Here is a 23,210-nt window from a genome sequence, read left to right on the forward strand (position 1 = left end):
GACCACACCTGCAGGCAGTATTCAAGATGTGGGCATACCAAAGATTTATATACAGCCAATATGATATTTTCTATCTTATTAATTATCCCTTTCTTAATGATTCCCAACATTGTTAGCTTTTTTGATTGCCGCTGCACATTGAGTGCATGTTTTCAGAGAACTATCTACAATGACTCCAACATCTCTAACAGCTAATTTAGACCCCATCATTTTATATGTATAGTTGGGATTATGTTTCCAATGTGCATTACTTTGCATTTATCAACACTGAATTTCATCTGCCATTTTGTTGCCCAGTCATCCAATTTTGCGAGATCCCTTTGTAGCTCTTCGCAGTCTGCTTTGGACTTAACTATCCTGCATGGTTTTGTATCATCTGCAAATTTTGCCACCTCACTGTTTACCCCTTTTTCCAAGTCGTTTATGAATATGCTGAATAGTATTGGTCCCAGTGCTGACCCCTGGGGGACACCACTATTTACCTCTCTCCATTCTGAAAACTGACCAATTATTCCTACCCTTTGTTTCCTATATTTTAACCAGCTGCTGATCAATGAGATGACCTTCCTTCTTATCCCATGACAAATTTACTTTGCTTAAGAGCCTTTAGAGAGGGACTTTCTGAAAATCTAAGTACACTATATCCACTGGATCCCTCTTGTCCACATGCTTGTTGACCCCCTCAAAGAATTCTAGTAGATTGGTGAGGCATGATTTCCCTTTACAAAAACCATGTTGACTCTTCCCCAACAAATTATGTTCATCTATGTGTCTGACAGTTCTATTCTTTACTATAGTTTCAACCAGTTTACCCAGTAATGAAGTCAGGCTCACTAGCCTGTAATTGCCAGGATCTCTTAGTACAGCTCAAGTAGCTTTTTCCCCCGCATCACAAGAGGCAAGTTTGGACTTTGAAGTGACTGCAAAATCTAGTCGGGGAAAAGGTGAAGGCCTGCTAGGCTAGCTATCCCAGGTAATAGAACCTTCCTAAGAAGCTGGGGTGGGGTGGGGCTGAGGATCACGACAGTAGATCTTCCTGGATAGCCTTTTAAAAATAAAGATTTTAAATACTTCAGAGTATTTAAATTGCATTGTAAGCCCAGAGCAGTTCAGACATCTCTGTAATCATTCGAACTCACTCAGAGACCTGTTCTGACAGTTTGCAAGCTATAGCTCAAGAAAGAAGTGTCACTCCCTTACTAGGAGAAAGTGGCTCTCTCCTGTCCTTGCTATTACCCCATGAAGTCACTGTGACACATAGTAGAAGTTCATGGGTTTACAAGCGATCTGAAGAGTCCAGAGATCTTGATGACTGGCTTTGTTTTTCTAATAAGTAAAGTGGAAACAGGCTTGTATTGGATAAAATCACATGTTAAGGGCTGCAGGTGCTTCTTCACACAGCACAACATATTTCCCAGGAGACTCTGTGACAGCTTGCAGAAGCCAGAGTTATGTCAGACTACCATGTGTCTTTAGACAAATTGATTACCTTGATATATTCCAGCTAAATCTGCATTTTGTATCCTGAAACTGGATTACAGGCAGCACTGACTGTATGGAGAGGAAGACTAGCCAACATCATCCTGTAGGATTTCTTTTTGGGCTACAGATAATGGCCTAGAACATTAAGATCTCCATTTCAGTTCTGCCCAGATTCTAGGCTAAAAAAATATCTCACTTGGTCTCTAGTTCACTTTTACAATTTGGTTAGTCTCCCATTTTAAAGCCCAGCTGCAAGCAAGAGTCTTCAGTGAAGAAGAAAGAAAAAGGTAAAATCTATGCAAAACAAAGTTCCCCAGTAAATAATGAACAAATCACCTGAAAACAGAATATAGAAGAAAAGGTTTTCATAAGATTTCCAAGGCACCACCACACTGTGCTAGCAAACAGAAGCTTCACAACTTTACCATCCCAACTAAATATACCTCTCTGCTGCTTCAATAGCCACAACAGACAGCACCAGCTCAAACCTATGCACAGCCTTCTACTCCATTCACTACATTTACATGCACTCCAACTATCCACTTTGCCACCTATTTAGATTATTTTAAATTTGAGCAGTTTCTTAACCTTCTATGATACTACAGCACACAGCTATTTCCTTCACCTCACTTTCCCCTTTCTCCACTGACATTAATGCTAAAATTGCCATAGTAATTTATTCTCTTGAAGTTCTAGCTACCATAACATTTTTACAACAAACCTATAGTACTACATTCTTAAAGTATAGCCACAGTCAGAATGACTATGTGACAGAACTCCAGATCCACCCAACACCTTCTCTCATCAATTTACAGAACACTGCTAACGTCCCGACAGCAGCCCTCCCTACTGTTTTTCCCAGCATGCCTTTCTGCAGCTGGCCCTTTAAATTTGGCAGCCTCAAACAGCTACAGCCCTAAAGAAACCATTTTCTAGTTAGTAGCTGTATATATTTCTGTCCCGGTCGGTAAGTACCTACTATGTTCTCCCTCCTCCTCCACTTTTTTTAATACTACTGAGGAGACAGTATTTTCTCTCACTACATTGGAATGATACCTTATTACTTAATGTATCTGTTCCTGGTGCATTTTTTGAGCCCTACATAGTTGTTTTACTGGCAAAAACAAGTGTATATTGATGGTTGGCATTGTGGAACCAAAAAAAAGCTACAAGAAACACTCTTGATTCTATTCTGTCTTGTGTATTATCAACAGAGGTACATGCTAAGTGCACAATCTGTATTACTGAGGATGATGTCTAGGGCATGACCCCGCTGAATTTTCAGATCCCAGGGCAAGCTTTGTAAGGCTGGAATTTAGAAAAGCGAACATACAAACGGAGTCAATCAGATCTGGAAGTTAATGACAATGGATCAATAGGAAGCCTAGATGTTCAGATGGTCCCTTCTAGCCATAAACTCTATGACTATATCCCTCCTCCATGTTATTTTCACATTCTTGGCACTTTGAGGGCCTGATCCAATTCCCAGTGAAGCCAATGAGACTCCTTTACTTCCGTGGGAGTTGGATTAGGCCTTGATGGGAGATTTAGGGTTCTTTGCCCTGCACTAGGGGACAGGGGGTAAGGATACTAGGTGGACTTGAGTGTGCTTGTATTTCTACTTAGCAGTGAGGTGAGTAAAGCATAATGTGTGTGTACTTCACTGTCATGTAGGGGTGAGGTGGGCACAGCCTGGGTGAGAGGGGTGCACTCTAAGTGTGCAACTCGGCCTAGGGCACAATCTGAGTGTGCAACGCCGCCTCCTGGGGGTGAGAGGGGCTCAGCCTGAGTGCCCGAGGCGCTAGGCCGCCCTCCCCTGTGCAGGCCGAGGGGCAAGGGGCGCTGCGCACCTAGGGGCCTGTCGCCTTCTGGTGGCGAGCTGGGGAGGTGCCGTTGCCGTTAACAACCCGCGACCCGTGCTCGCCCAGAAGCCAGGGCTAGCGGGGCGCGCTCTCCTCCGGCCGCCGGGGCGCGGGCCGTACCTGCTGCCTGGGCCGGGCGAGCCCGGGCCGAGCTCTCCGCGCTGCGGGAAGGAGGCGGCGGCGCACTTCCCCCACGGCTCTTCGCCCCGCTGCGAGCGGGCGGGCAGGCTGGGCCCATCCGCCCCTGCCCGGGGCACCCGGCCCGCCACCCTCCCTGCCTCCGCGCAGCCCGGCGCGGCGAGCCGCAGAGGGGGGCTAGCCAGGGGGGAGGCGCACTGACGGCAGCGGTGTCAAGTACGGAGCGCCGGGTTACGTGCCGACGCCGGGCTGCCACGACTCGCCGTCTGCGGGGAGAGCCGAGCCGAGCGCCGGGGCTGTGCGTGCGCTGCGAGCGGCGGGCTCTGGCCGGGCCTGCTCTGCTGCTCCGCCGCAGCCAGCCGCCTTCCTGCCCCCGGCAGCTCCCGCGCGGGGCAGGTGCGCTCACCTGCCGCCGGGGCCAGCGCGCCGCAGCCCCGCGTCCCCTTCACCCGCTCCATGTGAACTTCGAGCCCCGGTAAGCCTGCGCCCGCCGCCCGGAGATGTCCGCCGCTTCCCGGGGCCGCTGTAGTAGTAATCTCTGGGTCGGGTCTGACTTTGGCTGCCACTGATTTGTTCGGCTCCCTCCCTCAGCCAAGCAAATACAACCCGGGGGGGAATCGCAGATGGCACTTAGTGTATCAGACCTATTGAAAATAATGATTATTAATAATAGACTAGAACATCAACAAGGCCAGCGGGCAAATAGTCTGAAAATAAAATGAGCCCATCACCCTGACATGTTGAATGTCTGCGGGTATAAAAGTGTAAAGCTCACACAGCTGTGGATTTCCCCGGTCCCCCCCCCCGCCCCCATCTAAATCTTGCGGTGTAACTAAAGGACAGTAATTTGTTTTTCTTTAATCAGTTGCATGGCAGTCGGATGGTTCAGGATCTTATGAAGGCAAAGCCTTTTAGGAGCATCGGGCCCTGCATTTTCCTCCTCCTTCCCCCGAAAATTATAGTATTGCTTTATTGGGATGGGTGGGGGTGTCTTTTTTTGTTTGTTGTGAGGTCGTCATGTTTTAGGTGGGATTCTCCTCAGTCTCAGGAGTTTGGCTTTTAGAAATCAACTGGTTCCCCACTTCCAGGGCTTCACTGTCAGAATTTTAAATATCGAACTCAGTTCTCTCCCCCAGGCCGCCAGAGGGACGGAAGTGCCTGTTTTTTTGGGGGATTCTGATGGTCTCAAATATCCAAGGGTGCAGAGCCTTGTGTGGGTTCACTGAGCCTATATTTTATTTTCTAGCAACCTATGGTGACTGTAGTTACTTCTCCTTATGGCTTCTTATCTTTCTCTTTATTCTTACAAACTGGGTCATTTTCAGCTCGCTCTAGAGTGCATAGCAATTGATGTATTGATTTCGGGTATGAAAAAGAGTTGCTGATGATTCTAAAGTTCACCAGGGATCAGCAAATCCTTTTAAACAACTGTAAGATCTGAAGAAGAGTGTGGAGAATATAGCTGGGTGTATATCTGTCTTGTGAAAGATTCTGGTTCTACTCCATTCAGTGTACACCAAAGTTATGCTAAGAAGCAGGATTTGACTCTATTGTCTCTCAGTTTTGATGGGTTTTTTTTTAAGAATAAAACAAATTACTTAAGTACTATTTTTTGAGATTCAGTTGTTCTGTATTAACATTTATTAAAGATTTCGCTCCTGACCCATTAAGTCTACACCAAAGTAGAGCAGATATCATGAGTTGAATCCATTTGTCTCAGTTTTTAAAATCTAATTTACTATATCTGTTCTCAGTCTGGGATTCTTGTGTTCTGTGTTTTTTATCAAACTGTATTAATTAGTATTAAAGCAATTACATAAGAAAAATATTGTTAAATTGTAGCTTGCTCATTCTTTCACAGTTTACTTTTTGCGATTTTTAAATGTTACAAACAATATACTGTTAAATGATAAAATAGCTACAAGATTAATTATTAGTAAAAGCATGTTTCATGTTGAAGTAGTACAAATTAAATGCTAGAGTGTTTCTGAATTTGAATAAGGTGGATGTGACATTATTTCGTCACTGTATTCCCTCACAGAGGGACTGGTAGAAACTAGAGACAATGGAAACATTCTGGCTTTAAGCTTTCTTGAATATTCTGTAGATGTTTCAAAGTAGCAGTTGTTGGTTTGATGCACTTATATTAAATTGTCTTTTTGACTTCAGAACTTCCATCATTTTCATATTCAGAGAGAATTGGAGTGTAAAGTTTTGCGATCTGTACTTTCAGTGAAACTTGTTCAGTTTCTCAGGGAAAAAAAACAGCCTTTAAAAGAAGTTCAGCTGATCCATTCATGCAATTTCTTAACAGCAGTTGTCTTGCAAGTTAATTTTAATCAGGCTAATTAAACGAAATATATTGATTAAAAACAAAATATTACATATTTTCCCACACATGTTAATACATTTTAACGAAAACGCTTGTATTGAGCTTTTTTAAAATTTGGTGTTGGTGTTTTACTTGGACACATTTTCAATTATTTTTCGTTTTCCCTTCATTTTCTCTTCTCTATTAATTATTGCTTACATCTAAGAATTTGTTTGGAACATACACAGATTAGTTTTTGTACTCCCTACATTTGATTTGCTGTTTAGTTGTCTCCCACAGCTGTCGTGTAAATAGGATATTTTGTACTTAAAATTTATAAATTTCGATTCGAATCTTTAACAATGGCTGCTATATCTTTCTGAAGTTTAAATAAAAAACATTTTTCGTTGCAAAAACTCGATCGACAGTCATGGAAACGGTCATTCTTTAAAAATTGTCACGATCGGAAGCCTAAGGGCAAAACAGCAAACTTTAAAAATGTCACTTTGGAATTAAAATGAATCCGTTCCGTTTCTGTAGTCTGGATTCCGGTGAACTAACTTCCAACTAGTTTAGAGGGTTTAGATCGCTTTGTGATATTCCTGGTGAGATTAGTTTTAAAAGCACAAAAGATGGAAATAAAAATGGTTTCAAAAGTTCAAAATTATGTTTCTTAAAATCTGGTTGTTTAGATTGGCAGATGGATGTATTCAGTTTGTAATTCGAAGGCGCATTTAAATGTCTTGTATAAAACCTATGAGGATAAATCTGGTTTCTAGAAGCTGGTTAGATGCTATAATTTAAGATAATTGTTCGATACAATCTTGCTTTTCCAACAGATCTAAAAACTAAAATTTTTGTTTCAAATTAGTCAAACCCTTTAAATTGACGTGGTGCTGTGCGTATCCCTTTTTCCAGGCTGTCCCCCACAGCTAACAAGCCGTAAGTACTGGTGTAGAACTGCTTTTCGAGTGTTTCTCCTCTAATTCGGTGTGTTTATAGGAGAGTACAAGGGGAAAGACATAATTGAAACCTTGCTTTTAAAATTTGTCTCTGTAGCAGTGGATTGACCATACCGGGGGGGGGGGGAGAGAGAGAGAATATAACAATGGTACATTTCCTTCACAGACAGATAAAACGGGAATAGTAAAGAGAAGCTCAAATTCCGGTGTAGGTAGTGGGGTGGGCTGCAGATGCTGCACACACAGTGAGAGGGCACTGGCTGGCTATTAAGGATTCCCTTGCTAGGTTAGATCACTTACCACAGAGGAAAATATCTTTTTTATTAATTGTGCATTTCCCCTTTATCTCTTTTACCGAGCATAAATATTTGGGTTCGGATTTAGCCCTTAAAAAGCAATCTTGTTCAGGTCCTTGGTTAGAATGATGGGACGTGGCAAGCGATCCCGATCCTTGGTTTTCTCTTCTAATGCTTTCCCTTAGCAAGTGAAGTCGCTGTAGAAGTGGAGGACACCGAGGGGCGTGTGAATGCCCCACTAGAAGGAGTGTGCAGGGCGTTCCTTGGGAAGCCGATCGACTCTAGACATCCACTGGAGCTTCACCTCCTTCCGCAGACCTCTCGCCGCCTTGGGAAGAAGCTGGGGAGAGGTTTTAGAAAGCAGGGTTTGGTCTGGGTCAGGACGGCTTGTGAACACCAAGTCCTGGGGAGCTGGACTTTGGGGTTGGATCTGTCAGAGAGCTCACTGGGGTCACATCGAATAATGCCCCCCCCCCCCGCCAGCGCCACTCGGGTTTGACTTTTTCTCCTGCCTCCTTAGTCCCAGTCGCCACCTCCTGTCAGTGTCGGAACTAATGCCACTCTGTACGTTTCCTGCTGCCCCTGGACTCGGAATTTTCCTTCGGGTAGCCGAGCTAACACAGCTGGTCAGGCGAGAGCCTGTTCCTTCTGGGGGTGGGTGCTCTGGGAGCTACAGCAAGGGAAAGGGAGCCCCGATCGGCTTGGGAGCAGTAGCCAGACTGCCTGCCCCGCCGAGGGGCTTTGGCGGGAGGAGGATGGGCCATGGCGATGAGGCAGTGGACCCAAGGGGAAGAGGGTGGGAGTGGGGGGAGGATGAGCCATTGGAGTAGGGGCAGCTGGTGCTGGCGAGGGGCGATCAAGGGCAGAGCAGCGGAGTAAGGAGCTTTCCCTGCGGAGCCCCCTCGGCGTGGGGCAGCCGCTCTAGCCCGCTCGAGGGCAGTGCCCGGCTCTGGGGGTGGTGCGGGGAGGGGGCTCTGGAGAAGGCGCAGTGAGCCCGGCTCTCGCCTCTACCGCGCCAGTTCCACGCAGCTGCCTTGGGTTCTTTAATACAGCGAAATGTTCCCACCCCCTCCCCGCGCCCTGCTGGGGACCCCGCTCGCCCTCACTGCAGCCAGTTTGGTCCGTCGGGTCCCAGCGGGGAGGTCCCCCGATGCCCCGCCAGCCTTGCCGGGCAGACCGGTGCGTGCGAGGGGCGGAGGGGCGCGTCGGACGGGAGTGACATCTGTGGCCGGACAGGTAAAGTCCCTACGTCCGGGCACCCCTTCCCTTGCCCGGCTGAGGGCGGCGGGAGGGCAGGGCTGCTGGGCACACCCAGCGCTTGGCAATGCAACTGGAGCTTGGCTAAAATCGGCTAAGGCCATGACTGAGGCTCTGGGTGTCCCCAGGGGCAGCGTCTCTTAGCTCCGCGAGCTCTGTTCCGAGGCCAGGGGAATCTTCCCTTCACCCCACTCGGGTCCCCTCATACCCTAGGCCAAGGACACTTTCATCCACTTTCCCGTCCTCCCAACCCCGCCGTCCAGGAAGCCCCTTCCCAGGTCGCCCTGCACACAACACTGTGCCTGCTGCGTCCTCGCCAGGCCCGCGGGCCGCTTTGCAGGGGGGCAGCGGGGTGACCTGCTAGCTCTTTTCTTTTTCAAGGGGACAGCAGCCAGACTGCCTGCTGACTTTTTCAAGTCCGTCCGTCCGTCCCCCAGCTGAGCCTCCTGGGGGGTGTTTCCAGCCTGCTGATTCCTCAGCTCGGAGTCAGCCCTAGCCAGCCTGACCAAGAGCTGCTTTTCCCTGGAAATGCCGGGCATATTTACGCGATGAATTTTCTTCCCTCCTTTGGGACCCTCCCTTCTGATTTCTCATCTATGGCTGTCTGGGGCCTGACACTGAGTCACTTCTCTCTCAAACCCCGAATAACTGCCGCTTCCAGAGCGGGGTGTCTATTCAGACCTGCCCCGGGAGCTCGGTCCCGAATCTGAAAGGAGATGAAGCTCCCAGGCGGGTTCCTTTCCCTGGATCCCTGCAGCTGTGGGGAGAAGGGGCTGGAGGAACAGTCATTTTTATAATTCAATTCAATATGTATTTAACCCTCTCCAGACAAAGGTTAGAAATGAGTTAATAGAAACCACAGCTGCAGCTCCGTTCTGATCTGTGCTACTGTGCGGTTGTGTATGTGGGTGTCTGCTTTGGCAGGGGGTTAGCGTGTGGTATTTAGTGTTTGGGGGGGGGGGGTTCTGCAATGAATGGAAAAACTGGATCATCTCAAAAGGTCACAGCAGATCTAACGTGCAGCGAGAATTTAGCAATGTCTTTCCACTCTGGGCGAATGCGTTTGGTTCAATCACCGGAGTAGTATACCTTCAGAAAACACAGGGACGGTTATTTTGGTACATGATGTTATCCAGGGGACCCGCAGGGCCAGCTATTGTGCATTTTCTCGCCATGATCGTTATGCCAGGACTTGAGTACCGTGTTGAGATACTGTGCTCTCCCCGTTATGCTAGGAATAGCCCAGCTTCTCCTGTTACCTGAGCAAACTTATCTGAAGGTAACTGTCCTCCTGGTCGTTCATTGCATTTAATAGGGCTCTGCCAACGAGTGGCATTGCCGTCATTTTTAAAGGCCGCTTTTAAAGCTCGAGGACGAGGCGGCTTGCAATGATTTATGTGGAGTTATTTTTAAAGGCAGCTTTTAAAAACTAGCGGACGAGGCGGCTTGTGGGGATTGATCTGCAGTCCCTGCCCCTTCTTTCACTTGCGCCAAAGCTCGGGGGGCGAGCTGGCCACGATCCTGCTGTATTGTGGGGTGGGATGGGGGGAGACTTTTAACTGTGTTCCCTTCTTCGGAGAAGGGGCCCGAGCTGCTGGAGCTGCGTGCCCCGGGGGAGCAGGCTGGGGCTGGTGTGCACGCGCCGGGAGGGGGGCCGGCTGGGGATGCAGCGGAGCCCTGCGCGCGCGGGGGGCGGGGCCGGGGGCAGCGCGCCGTGGAGGAGGGGAGGGGTGGGGGCCGGTCTGTCTGTCTGTCTGTCCGTCCGGCGCGGCGCTGCCTCCTGTACAGTAGGGCGCCCCGTACTGTACGCCTCTCTCTGCCGTGTTACCCGCTCTCTCCTCTCTCTCCCGCAGATCTCGCGAGAGCGGCCGGCTGGTGGCTGTGGGGGTTGCAGCAGCGGCGGCGGCGGCGGCGGGCGGAGCAGGGAAGCGGCAGGCGGAGGCGGCAGCGGACGGGCGGCCGGGCGCAGGGCGGGCAGCATCATGGCGGACAGAGACAGTGGCAGCGAGCAGGGCGGCGGCGGCGGGGGCGCGCCGGGCGCCGGGGGGTCGGGCTCCGGCGGCGGCGGCGGCGGGGGGCCGGGGGGCGGCCTGCAGCACGAGACCCAGGAGCTGGCCTCCAAGCGAGTGGACATCCAGAACAAGCGCTTCTACCTGGACGTGAAGCAGAACGCCAAGGGCCGCTTCCTCAAGATCGCCGAGGTGGGCGCGGGCGGCAACAAGAGCCGCCTCACGCTCTCCATGTCGGTGGCCGTGGAGTTCCGCGACTACCTGGGCGACTTCATCGAGCACTACGCGCAGCTGGGCCCCAGCCAGCCGCCCGAGCTGGCGCAGGCCGCCGACGAGCCGCGCCGGGCGCTGAAGAGCGAGTTTCTGGTGCGGGAGAACCGCAAGTACTACATGGATCTGAAGGAGAACCAGCGCGGCCGCTTCCTCCGCATCCGCCAGACCGTCAACCGGGGGCCCGGCCTGGGCTCCACGCAGGGCCAGACCATCGCGCTGCCGGCGCAGGGGCTCATCGAGTTCCGCGACGCCCTGGCCAAGCTCATCGACGACTACGGCGTGGAGGAGGAGCCGGCCGAGCTGCCCGAGGGCACCTCCTTGACTGTGGACAACAAGCGCTTCTTCTTCGACGTGGGCTCCAACAAGTACGGCGTGTTCATGCGGGTGAGCGAGGTGAAGCCCACCTACCGCAACTCCATCACCGTCCCCTACAAGGTGTGGGCCAAGTTCGGCCACACCTTCTGCAAGTACTCGGAGGAGATGAAGAAGATCCAGGAGAAGCAGCGGGACAAGCGGGCCGCCGCCGCCGCCTCTGGGCCCGAGCCGCAGGCGGAGACTGAGAGCAGCGCCGCCGCCGCCGGGCCCCCCGGAGCCCTGCTGCAGGCCGACGAGCCGGAGGAGGATTGATCCCGACTTGGCTCCTGGCTGCCTCCCTGCCTGCTGCACAGAGACACACACACAGACACACACACAGACAGAGACTTATACTGTAATAAAGAGAACCCCAGACACAGAACCAGAGAGAGATAAATACAAAAAAAAAAAGTAAAACCAACAAAAAACAATGTACCTGTTAATAACTCCAAGGGAGCACCACCCACTCAACCAACCTCCACAAACTGACAGCTCAGCAACTTCTCCGACTGGCCACCCATCGCTGGATGTTCCTCCACTTTATCCACCATATAAAACAGTAAGCAGCTGCTAAAAACAAACAAAAAAAAACAAAAAAAAGTAATAACATTATATATGAACTGTGTTTCCTACTTGATTAAAAAAAAATATAAAGAACTGAGTGTTTATTTCCCTAATTAACCAAGAACTTTTGTACACGTTTAAGCTATTATTATTAAAAGTGTTTGCAAAAATGGTCAAGATTATAATAATGCTGAATTATATAAAAAAAGTCCTTTTCATGTTGAGCTAACATTTGACTTTAGCACAAAAAAAGAGATATTTTAGAACACGTAAAATAATATTTTTAGTTTTTTCTTCTCATTTTGTTACCAAATTTCAAACCTTACATGGAGGTTATTATAGTATATTTGACACCCTATATACCTGTGATTAGAGATGTGTATATATATGAGGGCTAGGCATGCTGTGTGTCTGAGCTTTGTCTAAATGTTATGCAGAAGTTTGTAGAGTTAAAAGGTACGTAGGTTTAATTCATGCAAGGTAAACAATAAGTGCTCTCTTTTATACAATATGCATTGCATCTGGACCTTAAACATATAAAATGGTCAGTGAAACTTCTGTGAACATGAAGAAAAATTATTAAAAAAGGCATTTAAATGAAATTTGCTAACTTGTGATTTTTACGTTTGAACCAAAGTTATTCAAATAGTAAAAAAAAACAACAACAAAATAAAACAAAAAAAACCCAGAAAAAAAGTAAAGAATCTCCTCCCACAATTTTCTGCACCTGTTTGGTTTACAACTAAGTAGGCGTATTGTCATTATTGTGTATATGAGATGTACTTGTATTGTTCATAATATATTTTTTTTATTATGTGTACTTAAAGTACTTACCTAATGTGCAGCAATTTCCAGTAAACCTGTTTTTGGACAACAGGTAGTGAGTCTTTTGTGTGGTCACTGGCACTAGCACTATCTCCTAAACTTGTAAAAGGTCTGCACCTATACTTTGATTTGTGCCAGTGCTATTAACTTATGTAGGCCTGTTATAGAAATCAGTGCAACACAATTATAGAGTAATCCTACTGAGCCATGGATTTTGAGTTTCATTTAAAAGTGAAAGCCAAGATGGTGTATGTAAAGGATTTCCATGTAGCTGTGGTGCTAGTTATACTGGCTACATACATTATAAATGTAGTTGTGACCCCCAAGTGTACAAGCCTTCTATCAAAAGTATGTACTTGTGAGATATAGTAAAAGTGTAGGATATGAAAATGCAGAATTTAACAGAACACTAATTTGTCAAATTGTGTTCTCCAAATTGAAATATTTATAGTAATAGACTTTTTACAGGTTTTTCTTTTAAAAAGTTTGTGTGCTTTTAATTGACTAACTTCTTGCTGCTGTATAGTAAAATATTAATATATTTTTATCATTAAACTGCTGCATGACTATCATCATTATGAGTGAAGAGAAAATGTTATAAAAGATGCCTTAAACAGTAAATTTTCTGGTTTCAATTCTGTAGAAAACATTTAAGAAAAACAAGAATGTTGTTCAACTAAAAAGTTATTGGGATGCAATCATTTTTCTTAACATTCTTGACAAATTTAGCCGTGTAGACCTAACTGCTGTATATAGAAGACATCACCTGTTGGAACAGGAAGTTATCTCTGCTTCTCATTGATTGTAAAGGATCTAGCCTAGAAGAGGGGGGGAAAGTTTGTTTAAAGGATTTTTATTTTCTGATGGGGGTTTTTTTTCCATTAAAAATATAGTTCTCTGGTTTTGGAGATGTACTGCAAGTGTCAAAACAAAGCTATTTCCATTGCACGCATTTCCCTTTAAAAAAGTTTGCTATTAGTATTCACAGAAAGTTAAATATGAGATGACAGTTCAGAAGTTAAGGATTTGTTTCTGTAATAATCACTGGAAATGATTAAATTGCTTCATTAAGGTGCACTTTTCCTGTTTCCAGATAGTAAAAATAAGCTTTCATAGTGCATAATGTGATATTTGAAATGGTTCTCAATTGCACGTAAATGTCTAATAACCTGCTTTTTTAATTGGAGGGTTTGATGAGCAGTTTCATTTATTGTAATTCAACAGTGATGTGGAAAGGACTGCATTCTCCATGCTGCTAGATGTAGTTAGGGAAGTTAATTGTTTTGGTATTGCTACTTGACTATGTCTTGGTTCTACTGTTTACTACGGTTTTAAAAGTTATACTGCAGATTGACACACATTGCTCATAGTTACAAGTGTTCTACGTTATCAGCAATAAGTAGTGTGAGTCAGTGAAAATACTGCAAAGTGTCCTTCCTTACTTTTGAGTTAATATAAGCTTTGTTAAATACACAGGCTTTTCCCCAGGGTCAACATTGACTAAAGGGAAATCTTTACCTGTAAAATTCAGATCCTACATGGTATCTGATTGGGTGAAGAAGTGCATGGGTTGTTGCAGTTCCATTCATACCATTACAGCTTAACACAGTTTAGCAAAGTGTTGTGAACAGTGTCTGAGAACTTGTGGTCAGTGTTTTATTTTTGTGTTTTGTTTTAAATTAAATCCACATCCAGATATTCTAGGAATTTATAAATGATATTGATGAAAGACTAAATGACTGTAAAGGATTTTATTTAATTTTATTGGCATCTCATTTTTTTTCCTGAGGTGCTTGGTACTTTACCAAGGTTTTTTATCTCAGTATTTAAAACAAAATACAGTTGGAAAACCCTGTTTAATGTTAGACGAATAAAGGTAATGGTATATTTGACCATATGTGTTGTTCTAAAAAAGACAGTATGCTCAAATGTGCCAAGAAATTTAATTCCTGAAAAATATGCCTTATATTTTCCTTGATATGCTTTTAAATGTCTTGTAGAAAAGGTCCAAGAGCATGATAAAACTACTTTATATGACTAACTGCAAGAAAACTTGAAATTCATTGCAATACTGACATACGTTTATTTTTAAGTTAAAGGGACACTGTCAAGTAATTTATAATTAAATATGACCTCTCTTTAAAGCGGTTATAATCTAATGGAGAATGTCCTCCAGATTCTAAGTTCATTTTTTTTTGTTTAAAAAAAATTGCTCTGTCTCTGAGAAATTAAATAAAAAAAATTAGCCACTGTTGATTCATGCCTCTTATTTATTGTTCTGCTTGTGCTGCAAGAGGCAGCCATCCAGCCACAGGGGGAGCAAAAGCTAACTAACAAACCAGAACTGTGCGGAAATCATTGAAGCTGCCTATGACAACAAGGAAGTTTACAAGTAAAGCCAAGTTGGCTTTTGCACCCTATGAAGTGGAGGAGGGAAATTCAGTTGTCACCGAATAGAAAAATCCGGTATAGGGGTGAGGAGTGGGTGTTCTTTTCAAACTTCTCAGAGGGCATCATACACAATGGAGAGTTTTAAAAATTAAAACCTTTTATTTAAAAAAAAAATACTTGACAGTGTCACTTTTTTGAGTATCCCTTGCAGGGGTTGAAATTTACTTAGTGTAGCGTTCTTTGAGAAGTAGTGCAAAACTAGCAATTTACTAAGAACTTTTCAGACATTCTAAAGAGAGAGGCTGTCCACTTCGAATGGCTAGTGAGATGTAACAGTCATATCGGGCAAGGCAGAAAGCTGCTGGTAATTTTAACCCCTGCCTAGAGCAGACCGATAACTTCATTTGGGAGCAATTACTTTGTTGCCTTTAAAAATAGCACTGTAATCACTCTTTTTATGATTAGCTGTAGTATAACCTTTATCCCTTTCAAACTATGCAAACTATTAAATGTAAATTAGGATTCAATTAAAGATAGTTGATTATATTACAATCAGATGGCATTCGTGCACTAACTGGAGTATATACAAATAAAGTGATTAGTATGACTTTTGTATGCTAACAGCAAAATATAATATACCTACCTATTCTAAAAATATGAACGTTAATATTGTATAACGACTGCAGGGGTGGGGAGGGAATGTTACCTCTTACCTTCGTAAAAGGGGATTTAAGATTTTTATAACTGTTTTCCATAAAACTTTATTTTTGTCAAATTTTTAGGTATTTAATTTGTAAAATAGATTTTGCTTTGTACTAGCATACAGAAAATAGGGTATTGATTTAAACTTTTTGAAGCCACGTGATCAAGTAAATTTGTAATAAAAAGTCAATGGATCTATATCAGTTGTACTCACTGTTTTCATTTCTTGTACGTTCTAATGCAGTGGTGCTATACGTCTCCCAAGAAAAAAGTAAACTGAATTTGGGGAGGAATGGAGTGGGAGGAGGGGGGAAAAGGATAAATATTGACAACATAAATTGAAGTGATTTTTCATATCCAAGTAACTTTTATTGTCAGTGAAGATTTGGTAGATATGCATTTTTATCTAATGCCTAATGCATACAACTTTTTAATAATTCAAATCTGAAGTTCTTGACTATGCGTCCACCTTTACTTAATCTAGTATCTGTAAATTCTCAAACTGACCCTTGGATTACTTTTTTCTGGCCTTTAAGAAGAAAAAACCCCTTAGTTTCCTCAAAGCCTTACAAGGTTACCATGTTACATTTTTGCTCCTTTACATGTTTCTTCCCCCTTCCTCAAAGGTCAGTCTCCTCCATTTTAATTTCTCTAAGATAAACATTTTAAAGCTTTTTAAGCAAAAAATAAGCTGACCATTTTGGATTAAGGACTTCAGTGGATTCAGCAACTTTCATAAGCGCTAACTTCTTTTTTTTTTTAAGTCCAGACTTTCCATTTCAGGGCATATACCAAATCTGATTGACTTGTTCCTATTATTTCCAAAGCTGTCGGGGATGGAGGTGGATATCCTGACATTGATGTACAAGAATGCTAAAACAGGTTTAAACTTTATGGGAACTTACACAAAACATGAAAACTCAGAGTATAACTAGCAGTGCTGAATTTTCTGTTTTTTACCAACTCAGTTTGTAGAAAATGAGCATCTGTGTGTGATCAGCTAGTTAGAAATCGGATTGCTCATTCAGAAATCTACTCCTAATTCATGGTAGTTTTCTGAAAGGAATTTGCTGAAGTTCATTCTGGAGAGCTTCCTGCTAGTGAACACTGTCAAGATTTTTTTTTAAATTAAAAATTGTTTTAAAAATCCATTATTATGCTAAACATTAGCTTTTTAAAATTTTCAGATTTACTTTACCTTCACTTTTCACCTCCCATGTTAGCTGTCTACTTTTTTGCTGTTAACTCAGTTTGGATAGTTGAAAAGTCAAGGTCAGTTTTGATATCTAGACAGTTTGGAAAAAGGTTAAAGTAGTAGCAGGTTCTACCTCTGCTTCTGAGTCCCCTGCCAGTTTTTGTGCTTTAACAGCCACATTTTATTATTTTTAAAAAAAATATTCTCTTTGTACTTCATAAAGCTTTTTACTCCTCTTTACCCTCCCCCACAAAAATGGGGGAAACTGAGGCTAGTGAAGTTTTGGTAGTGTAACAGTGAAACTGATTGCATGCAGAGTGCTGTCAAAATGATGTGTTGACAAAAAGGACAAACTAATCTGAGATTTTTTTCTCTAATCTTTCAGCTGTGGGAATCTTGCATGTTGCTTGTAAAATGAAAGATAACTTGAGAGAGAAACGAGATTAATGGCGTCACTTTACACTGGGTAGGTTCATTTTGGTTTCAGTCAGTTTAACACTCTGGTTCTCTACCATTGTGCAAAAAGCTTTGTGTGTGGGTTGCAAACATGGCAGGGAGGTGGCATATATATTTTTTTTAAAAGTTCATGGAATTTTAATTTAATGAACTTCTCTAAACCTAGTAACATTAGAAATGTTGTTAGCCAAAACCTAAACTTTGGACCTAAAATGTTTGGCATTCTTTTAAAACTGAGCTCTTGTGTGTTTGGAATTACTGAGAGTAATGGTCTGAATGAAAATGAAAAATGCTTCTCTAAATTTTGGCAGCAAGGAATTTGTGTGTTGGAGTGGTGAGGCCAGGAATCGGTTCTGCATGTCTTCTCAAACAAGAGCTACTCCATCTCCTCACTCACACATTCATGCCAGATAGTTGTCTTTAGTTTGCTTTGTGTTGGTTTTTTTTTAGTCTCCCTCTGCTTTTGTCTTTCGAAGTATAGTAGTTACTGTGAAAACTGTCATTTGTCTGAACAGGGTAGAGTGGCATCCATGAGGGCCAAGTAAAGTCATCTTATATAGTGGTTTGAAATGTATTCCATGATTTGTGAAATACAAAGCATGTGAGGGTTATTAGGGTCACACGTTGAGTTTATCAGTATAATGCATCTTAATAGCCCTAGATGGCATATAGGAGCGGAGTACCAAACTCTCAACTGGCTAATTGGGTAGTTCAATACACTTAAAATTGTGATTAGAGAAGTATATGGGAACTGAAGGGTAGAGCGGGGATTTATTTTCTAGTGTTGGTTTCCATACATCTAGGACATTGTGTGAAACTAAAAGAAATAAACCAAAACTGGATCCACTGTCTCAGGAAAATGAGTTGCTCTAACCAGCAAACTCGGCACAAAGAAAGTGATTTGAACTGGAAGAGGTTATGAAAAGAGAGCAAGGTATACTAACACAAATACAAAGCCTTTCTATTAGCCCCGGGTGGACTCTGGCGTCCTTCAGGGAGAGCCCATAATTGTGGTCCGGGAACTGAGAAGGACCAGGCCCACTTTCAATAGAACCTCAAGATGGGAAGAAAATGGTCCAGCAGAGCTAGATGGCTTTGAAGATGTATACTCTAAAACTGCGAGAGGGTTGTTCAAGCACCTCAGGCCTAGATTAAGAGGTAGATTTATCATCAATTAACTCTCAAACTTTTTGCCTTATAACCAGGGTAGCTCATAGGGGGCTGGATGTTTGCAGTTCTCTTACCAAGCAGGCAGCTGCATTCTGCAACAGTTCTTGGAAATATTTTCTAGAAGTGTTACCTTAGGATGGAGCAGAGGAAGTCCTTTGAGCAAAGGGAGAATGATTAATAGTTGCTGTGGCATAGTACCTGATGTGCTCTTTTGAAGTATCTTTGTCAGACAATGGGTCCCCAGACAAATACATTAGTTTATCAGTCAAAGACAAATACTGTGCTTTCTAGTGCATACTACCTCCACTTCATTTGTTCTGTGAGACTGGCATGTCTAGCACCCCAAGTTCCATGGTAGTGTAAAACCTGCACAGCAGACTGGCAGGTGAGCAGTAGTGACACAGTAAGTCCCAGATGGTGAGTGGGGAAATAGAGTCCCACTCACTGAAGTCCAGTGCTGTACAGTTCACTGGGAACAAGGTATAAACTCTGCAACCTGCAATTTCAGTAAAACCTAAAAGTGAAGTGTTGAGAGACTAGAGCACATCAGGTCTATATCTTTAAAAATCAGTTAATATTTAATGTGCAGTATAAGTACTTGATGATGTGTAAGAGCACAAAAGGGAGATTGCTGGATTCTCCTCTGTGAAGCTTTTCTGTATATCTGATGCCAGTATGGTTGTACCTGTGTAACTGAGAGGAAAATTTGGTCCTAAGAAGTTTAATGCAGAGGACAGCCTGCACTGGTAACTAGAGTTCTACTTATATTGGGGTGATTTCGTTCTCCGTGTAGATGATGTCTCTTATCAGATGCCTTGGGATTTCATGATGACCACCAGGGGACTGTTGTAGGTAGTTTCTGTATCCATGTCAATTCCTGGCCACCCTCTGCATTTTGTTTTTGAGCTTGGATTAGAGGCCTTCGGGCATGGATGTTGTACTCTGGTCTGCTCACCCACCGCTCCACCGCTGTCATCAGGCTGAAGGGCGCCCCTCTTTGGCCCAACCTCAGAGGCTAATGGCGCCTGTTTGGGGATAATACTGCTCAGCCTGCTCTTTAGCAGGTTGACTGCTCTGGTGGCCAGTTGGCTCATCATCACTTCTGTCATTGGCTATAAGTAACCGAGGCTCCTACACAGCCTCTTCCTTAGCTTTTTCCTCATAGGACACTGTAGTGAGTGGGGAATTGGAGCTGATGATGGAAGCCATGTACTAAGCCTGACTGATTAAGGTGCAGAGTTTCTGAAATCCTATTCTGAAGCTGTGTAGGAGGGGAAAAAAGACTAATTTGCCTCTACTGTTGATCACAGAGATGCTGAGGAAGCTTTAGGCTAGAACTTGCAACTTGATATATATGCCTCTTGGCTAGTGAGAACCAATGGGATGATGTGAAGGATGTTATAAGAGCTGATTGGCAGAGTCCGTTAGGTGACACTTCTTTTAAAGTGCCCACTGCTCTTAAGAAAATGATTAGACCCTTGCTCAAAATAAAAATCTTGATGCTGACATACTCTTCATTTTATCACTCTGTTTTGTGGAGAAGGCTGTAGAAAGACAGCTGCAACAACACCTGGATTCCCAGGTCATCTTGACCCACACCGGTCTGGGTTAGTCCTGAAAGTGATACTGAGACTATGCCTGGGGGTTTTCTTGGTTGCTGGCCGCCTGGTGGCAGATAATCAGATGTCTTAGCTGATTTATATAGAGCTATTAGTTAACTTGGCCAGGAAGAGGTTTTGACCCTAGCAGGAGTATATGGAGTCTGTCTTGAGTGGCTCAGTTCCCTTTTTTCTGAGAGATCCCATATCACAGTCCTGGGTACTTGGTCACCTGTGCTAAGCATTCCACAGAGTTGTGTTCTGTGCTTTTGTTCAGTGTGTGTGTGGAGCTTTAAGCATGGTTTGTGAGGAAATATGGGCTATGGTGTCGTTAGTATGGGAGGGGGTGTGTGAAACCTAGTTCTGTGTTCTCATCCCACGTAATCTGGCACAATGTAGTAATTTACTCAGTGCTTAGCTGAGACTGGAGCTTGAATAAAGACTAACTGGCAGTGGGTCAGCCCATATAAGACTAAGATCATTCTTGTTGGCTGGAGTAGACAGTTTGAAGAATTGACAGGGGACTATTTCAGTTCTCATTTAGGAGGGCGTCTCTGGCTTTTGTGATCCAGGTTTGCAACTTTAGGAGTTTATTGGGTTCCCAGCTGCTTTTGGGTGATTAGGTGCCAGCAACAATCAAGAATTCTAATTTTTCAGTAGCACACAGGTAGACAGTTGTGGCTCTCTGAGATGTGTTGTCCACGTGAACCCCACTCTAGGTGTGCTGGATGTCTACCAAAGTTTGGGACCCTTTCTACCATTGTCTGCCCTTTTCCTTCTATGATACCATAGCAGAGGTGCTCAAATCCGGCAGTCCCCTGCTACAATCATGAGGGACTAAACGCTGGGCAGCGTGTCTTCAGAGAACAGCTCATGTGTTTGGAACCTGCTTTCTGCAGAGCTAACATTTCAATTTCTGGGCAAGTTGCCAAGATTTTTGATAATGGATTGTATTAAGAAGGGTGAATGAGGGCCTGTGATATGCAGGAGGTCCGATTAGGAGATCTGGTGGTCCCTTCTGGCCTTAGACTCTCTGACTCTATAGGAGATGGCATTATAACTTCCAATAAGCTGATGAGTCCATAATTGTAGGAGAATCCATAATTTGCCATTCGTTTATCAGGATATTTTGTTTTTAATGGAGAGGTGCAATTCTATATAAAAATAGTGTGTGTGAGAGAGAGAATTCAGGTTTTCGTAGGAGGGATATTTTTATGAAATAATTTGTCTACAGGCTGAGATGATGGAGTTGTTGTCACTGGGGCATATCTGTTCAAGGCAAGACCAGACAGAGGACAACTGATGTGGATTCTGGAGAGGTCTCTCAGTACTGCATGGCAGTGTTGCAGGGTGATGGATTAGATGGCCTAAGAGCTATTTTCTACAATTAACATTTGTGAATTAAATTCTTTAAACTGATATGTAATGATGGTTTTTCTTTTGGTCAGCATATGTAGTTCAGTTTGCAGATAGGCCTTTTGATCACACTGCGTTAAGAGCTTGATTCAGCAAAAAAATATGTTGGGTTTCCATGCTGCATTAGGCAATGAAAGTCCTGGGAAATTGGTTTCCGCAAGCTTTTGCAGCGCTATACAGTAACTTGTATGCTGAATCAAACTCTTGGTGGGCCAAAGTAAAGCAAATAGACCTTGGCTTCTAACTGAAAGATAAAACTTTAGTATCCAGTAACAGAGTCATAATTCCTAGTTCGATTATGGCGGTAGCACAGATTAATTTGATGGCAACTACCTAGATTACTGCACCAGGTACAGAATGACTGCTTGCCTTGTGGATATATGGCACATCTGTACAAGCAGCGCAAGGAACTGGTAGTCCTTGGAGCCCCAGTAAAGCATCTTGAGGCCAGAGTCGCTGCAGTGGAGGAGGAGGAGGAGACAGAGAATTATTTACAAAGACAGCATATATAGATATTGTAGACTGGTTTTATCTCAGGATTGGCTTAATTAGTTCTCCACTTGAGGAAGCCTGTCTTATGATTGGAGGGCAGCAAGGCAAAATGAAGGGAAAAACCCTTAATTGAGGATGTACCTTTTGATAGAGGAAAGTGACTGTTATTCACACACCAAAGTAGGCCCCTTCAGAAGATGGGGATAGTTGAGAATTGTTGATGTACTGCAGTGGCAGAAGATTAGATCATTAGAAATATGGATAGTCAAGTATAGGGTTACTGTGAGAACTGTTTGCTGACTTGCTTCAGGGGTGCAACAGTAAAAATCTCAGAGATACCTAGGTAAACTTCTAATGAGTGCTGGGGAGAAGCCTGTGGCTATGGTACATATTGGGATCCGGGATGTGGAGATGTTTAGGTAACTAGGAAAAAGGCTTCAGTTTAGGATTTATGTGGTACGTTTTTCTGAAATGCTTTAATTGCTACATGTAGGGCCTGCTCGACAGGGAGGTGCCTTAGAGAGTTAATGGGAAGCTGAGAAGAGGACGCAAAGAGTTTGAAGGGTAAATAAATTAGGCACTGAGGAGCTTTGGAGGGTAAGGAGGTCCTATCTAGAATGGATTGGGTTCTGCTTTAACCCAAGTGGAACCAGACTGGTGGCACAGAACGTTGATAAGGTTTTGAGAAGATTATTTAAACTAGGAGCTGAAGGAAAGCTGACAGGTGCAGTGGAGCAGTTGGATTGGACTAGGGCATCTGCTTGGGTTGTCAGCAATAGAAAGGGATCTCTGCATCTAGGAGAGAATATGCAGTGGAAAATGGAGCAAAGGCAGGTTGAGATTGCAACAGTACAGTCTAGAAAAGGAAAAGGGTGTCAGACTAAGGAGTTAACTAAGAAATAGGCACACAGCCAAAAATAAAAACTGTAAGTGTCTTTGTACCAGTGCAAGAGGCTTAAAAATAGATGAACTAGAATGTCTGGCAATGGAAGAGGACTTGATACAATAGGCATTACTGAAACATGGTGGAGTCATAAAAATCAGATACACTGTATTACCTGGCTATAAACAATAGAGGAGGGACAGATTAAGTAATAGAGATGGTCGAGTAGCACTCTATCTAAAACATTTCCATCGAATTTGAGAGAACTAGAGTTGAGGATCATGCATTAGAATCTGCATATTGACAAATCCCAAGTTATAAGGATACAACTGTATTACTGTCTTCCTGACCAGGAGGACAGTTATTGACTGTTCATTGTTGAAGGAGAGCAAAGAGGCAGTTGATTCTTCATAAAACTAATAAGGGGTGACTTCAGCTACCCATGTATGATCTGGTCAGGTCTCAAAATAGAGCACAATTTGGAGAAGTAATTTCTTGACACCTTAAATGATTGCTTCTTATTCAAGAGAGATTCTTGATTTAGGACTAAATAACACAGAAGAATTGATTTAAG

The 23,210-nt window shown here is 43.9% G+C and overlaps 1 protein-coding gene across 4 annotated transcripts in view; it reads left to right on the top strand.

The window, feature by feature from the left end:
- The first annotated feature begins 3,578 nt into the window (after positions 1-3,578).
- Positions 3,579-23,210, top strand: part of PURA (purine rich element binding protein A) — a 30,457-nt gene continuing 10,825 nt past the window's right edge. For 2 of the 4 annotated variants that reach the window (XR_012160281.1, XR_012160283.1), the window contains exons 1-2: positions 3,579-3,957; positions 10,162-11,503. Coding sequence is in view for 1 of the 4 variants with exons in the window: in XM_073356051.1 (XP_073212152.1) it covers positions 10,291-11,217 (927 nt within the window). In the remaining 3 variants the exon portion in view is untranslated. Of the gene's footprint in view, positions 3,958-10,161; positions 12,111-17,006; positions 17,088-23,210 lie in introns of those variants that run through there. The other 2 variants (XR_012160282.1, XM_073356051.1) reach the window with 2 other exon arrangements.

This window comes from Lepidochelys kempii, chromosome 8 (assembly GCF_965140265.1).
Source record: "Lepidochelys kempii isolate rLepKem1 chromosome 8, rLepKem1.hap2, whole genome shotgun sequence".
NCBI lineage: Eukaryota > Metazoa > Chordata > Testudines > Cheloniidae > Lepidochelys > Lepidochelys kempii.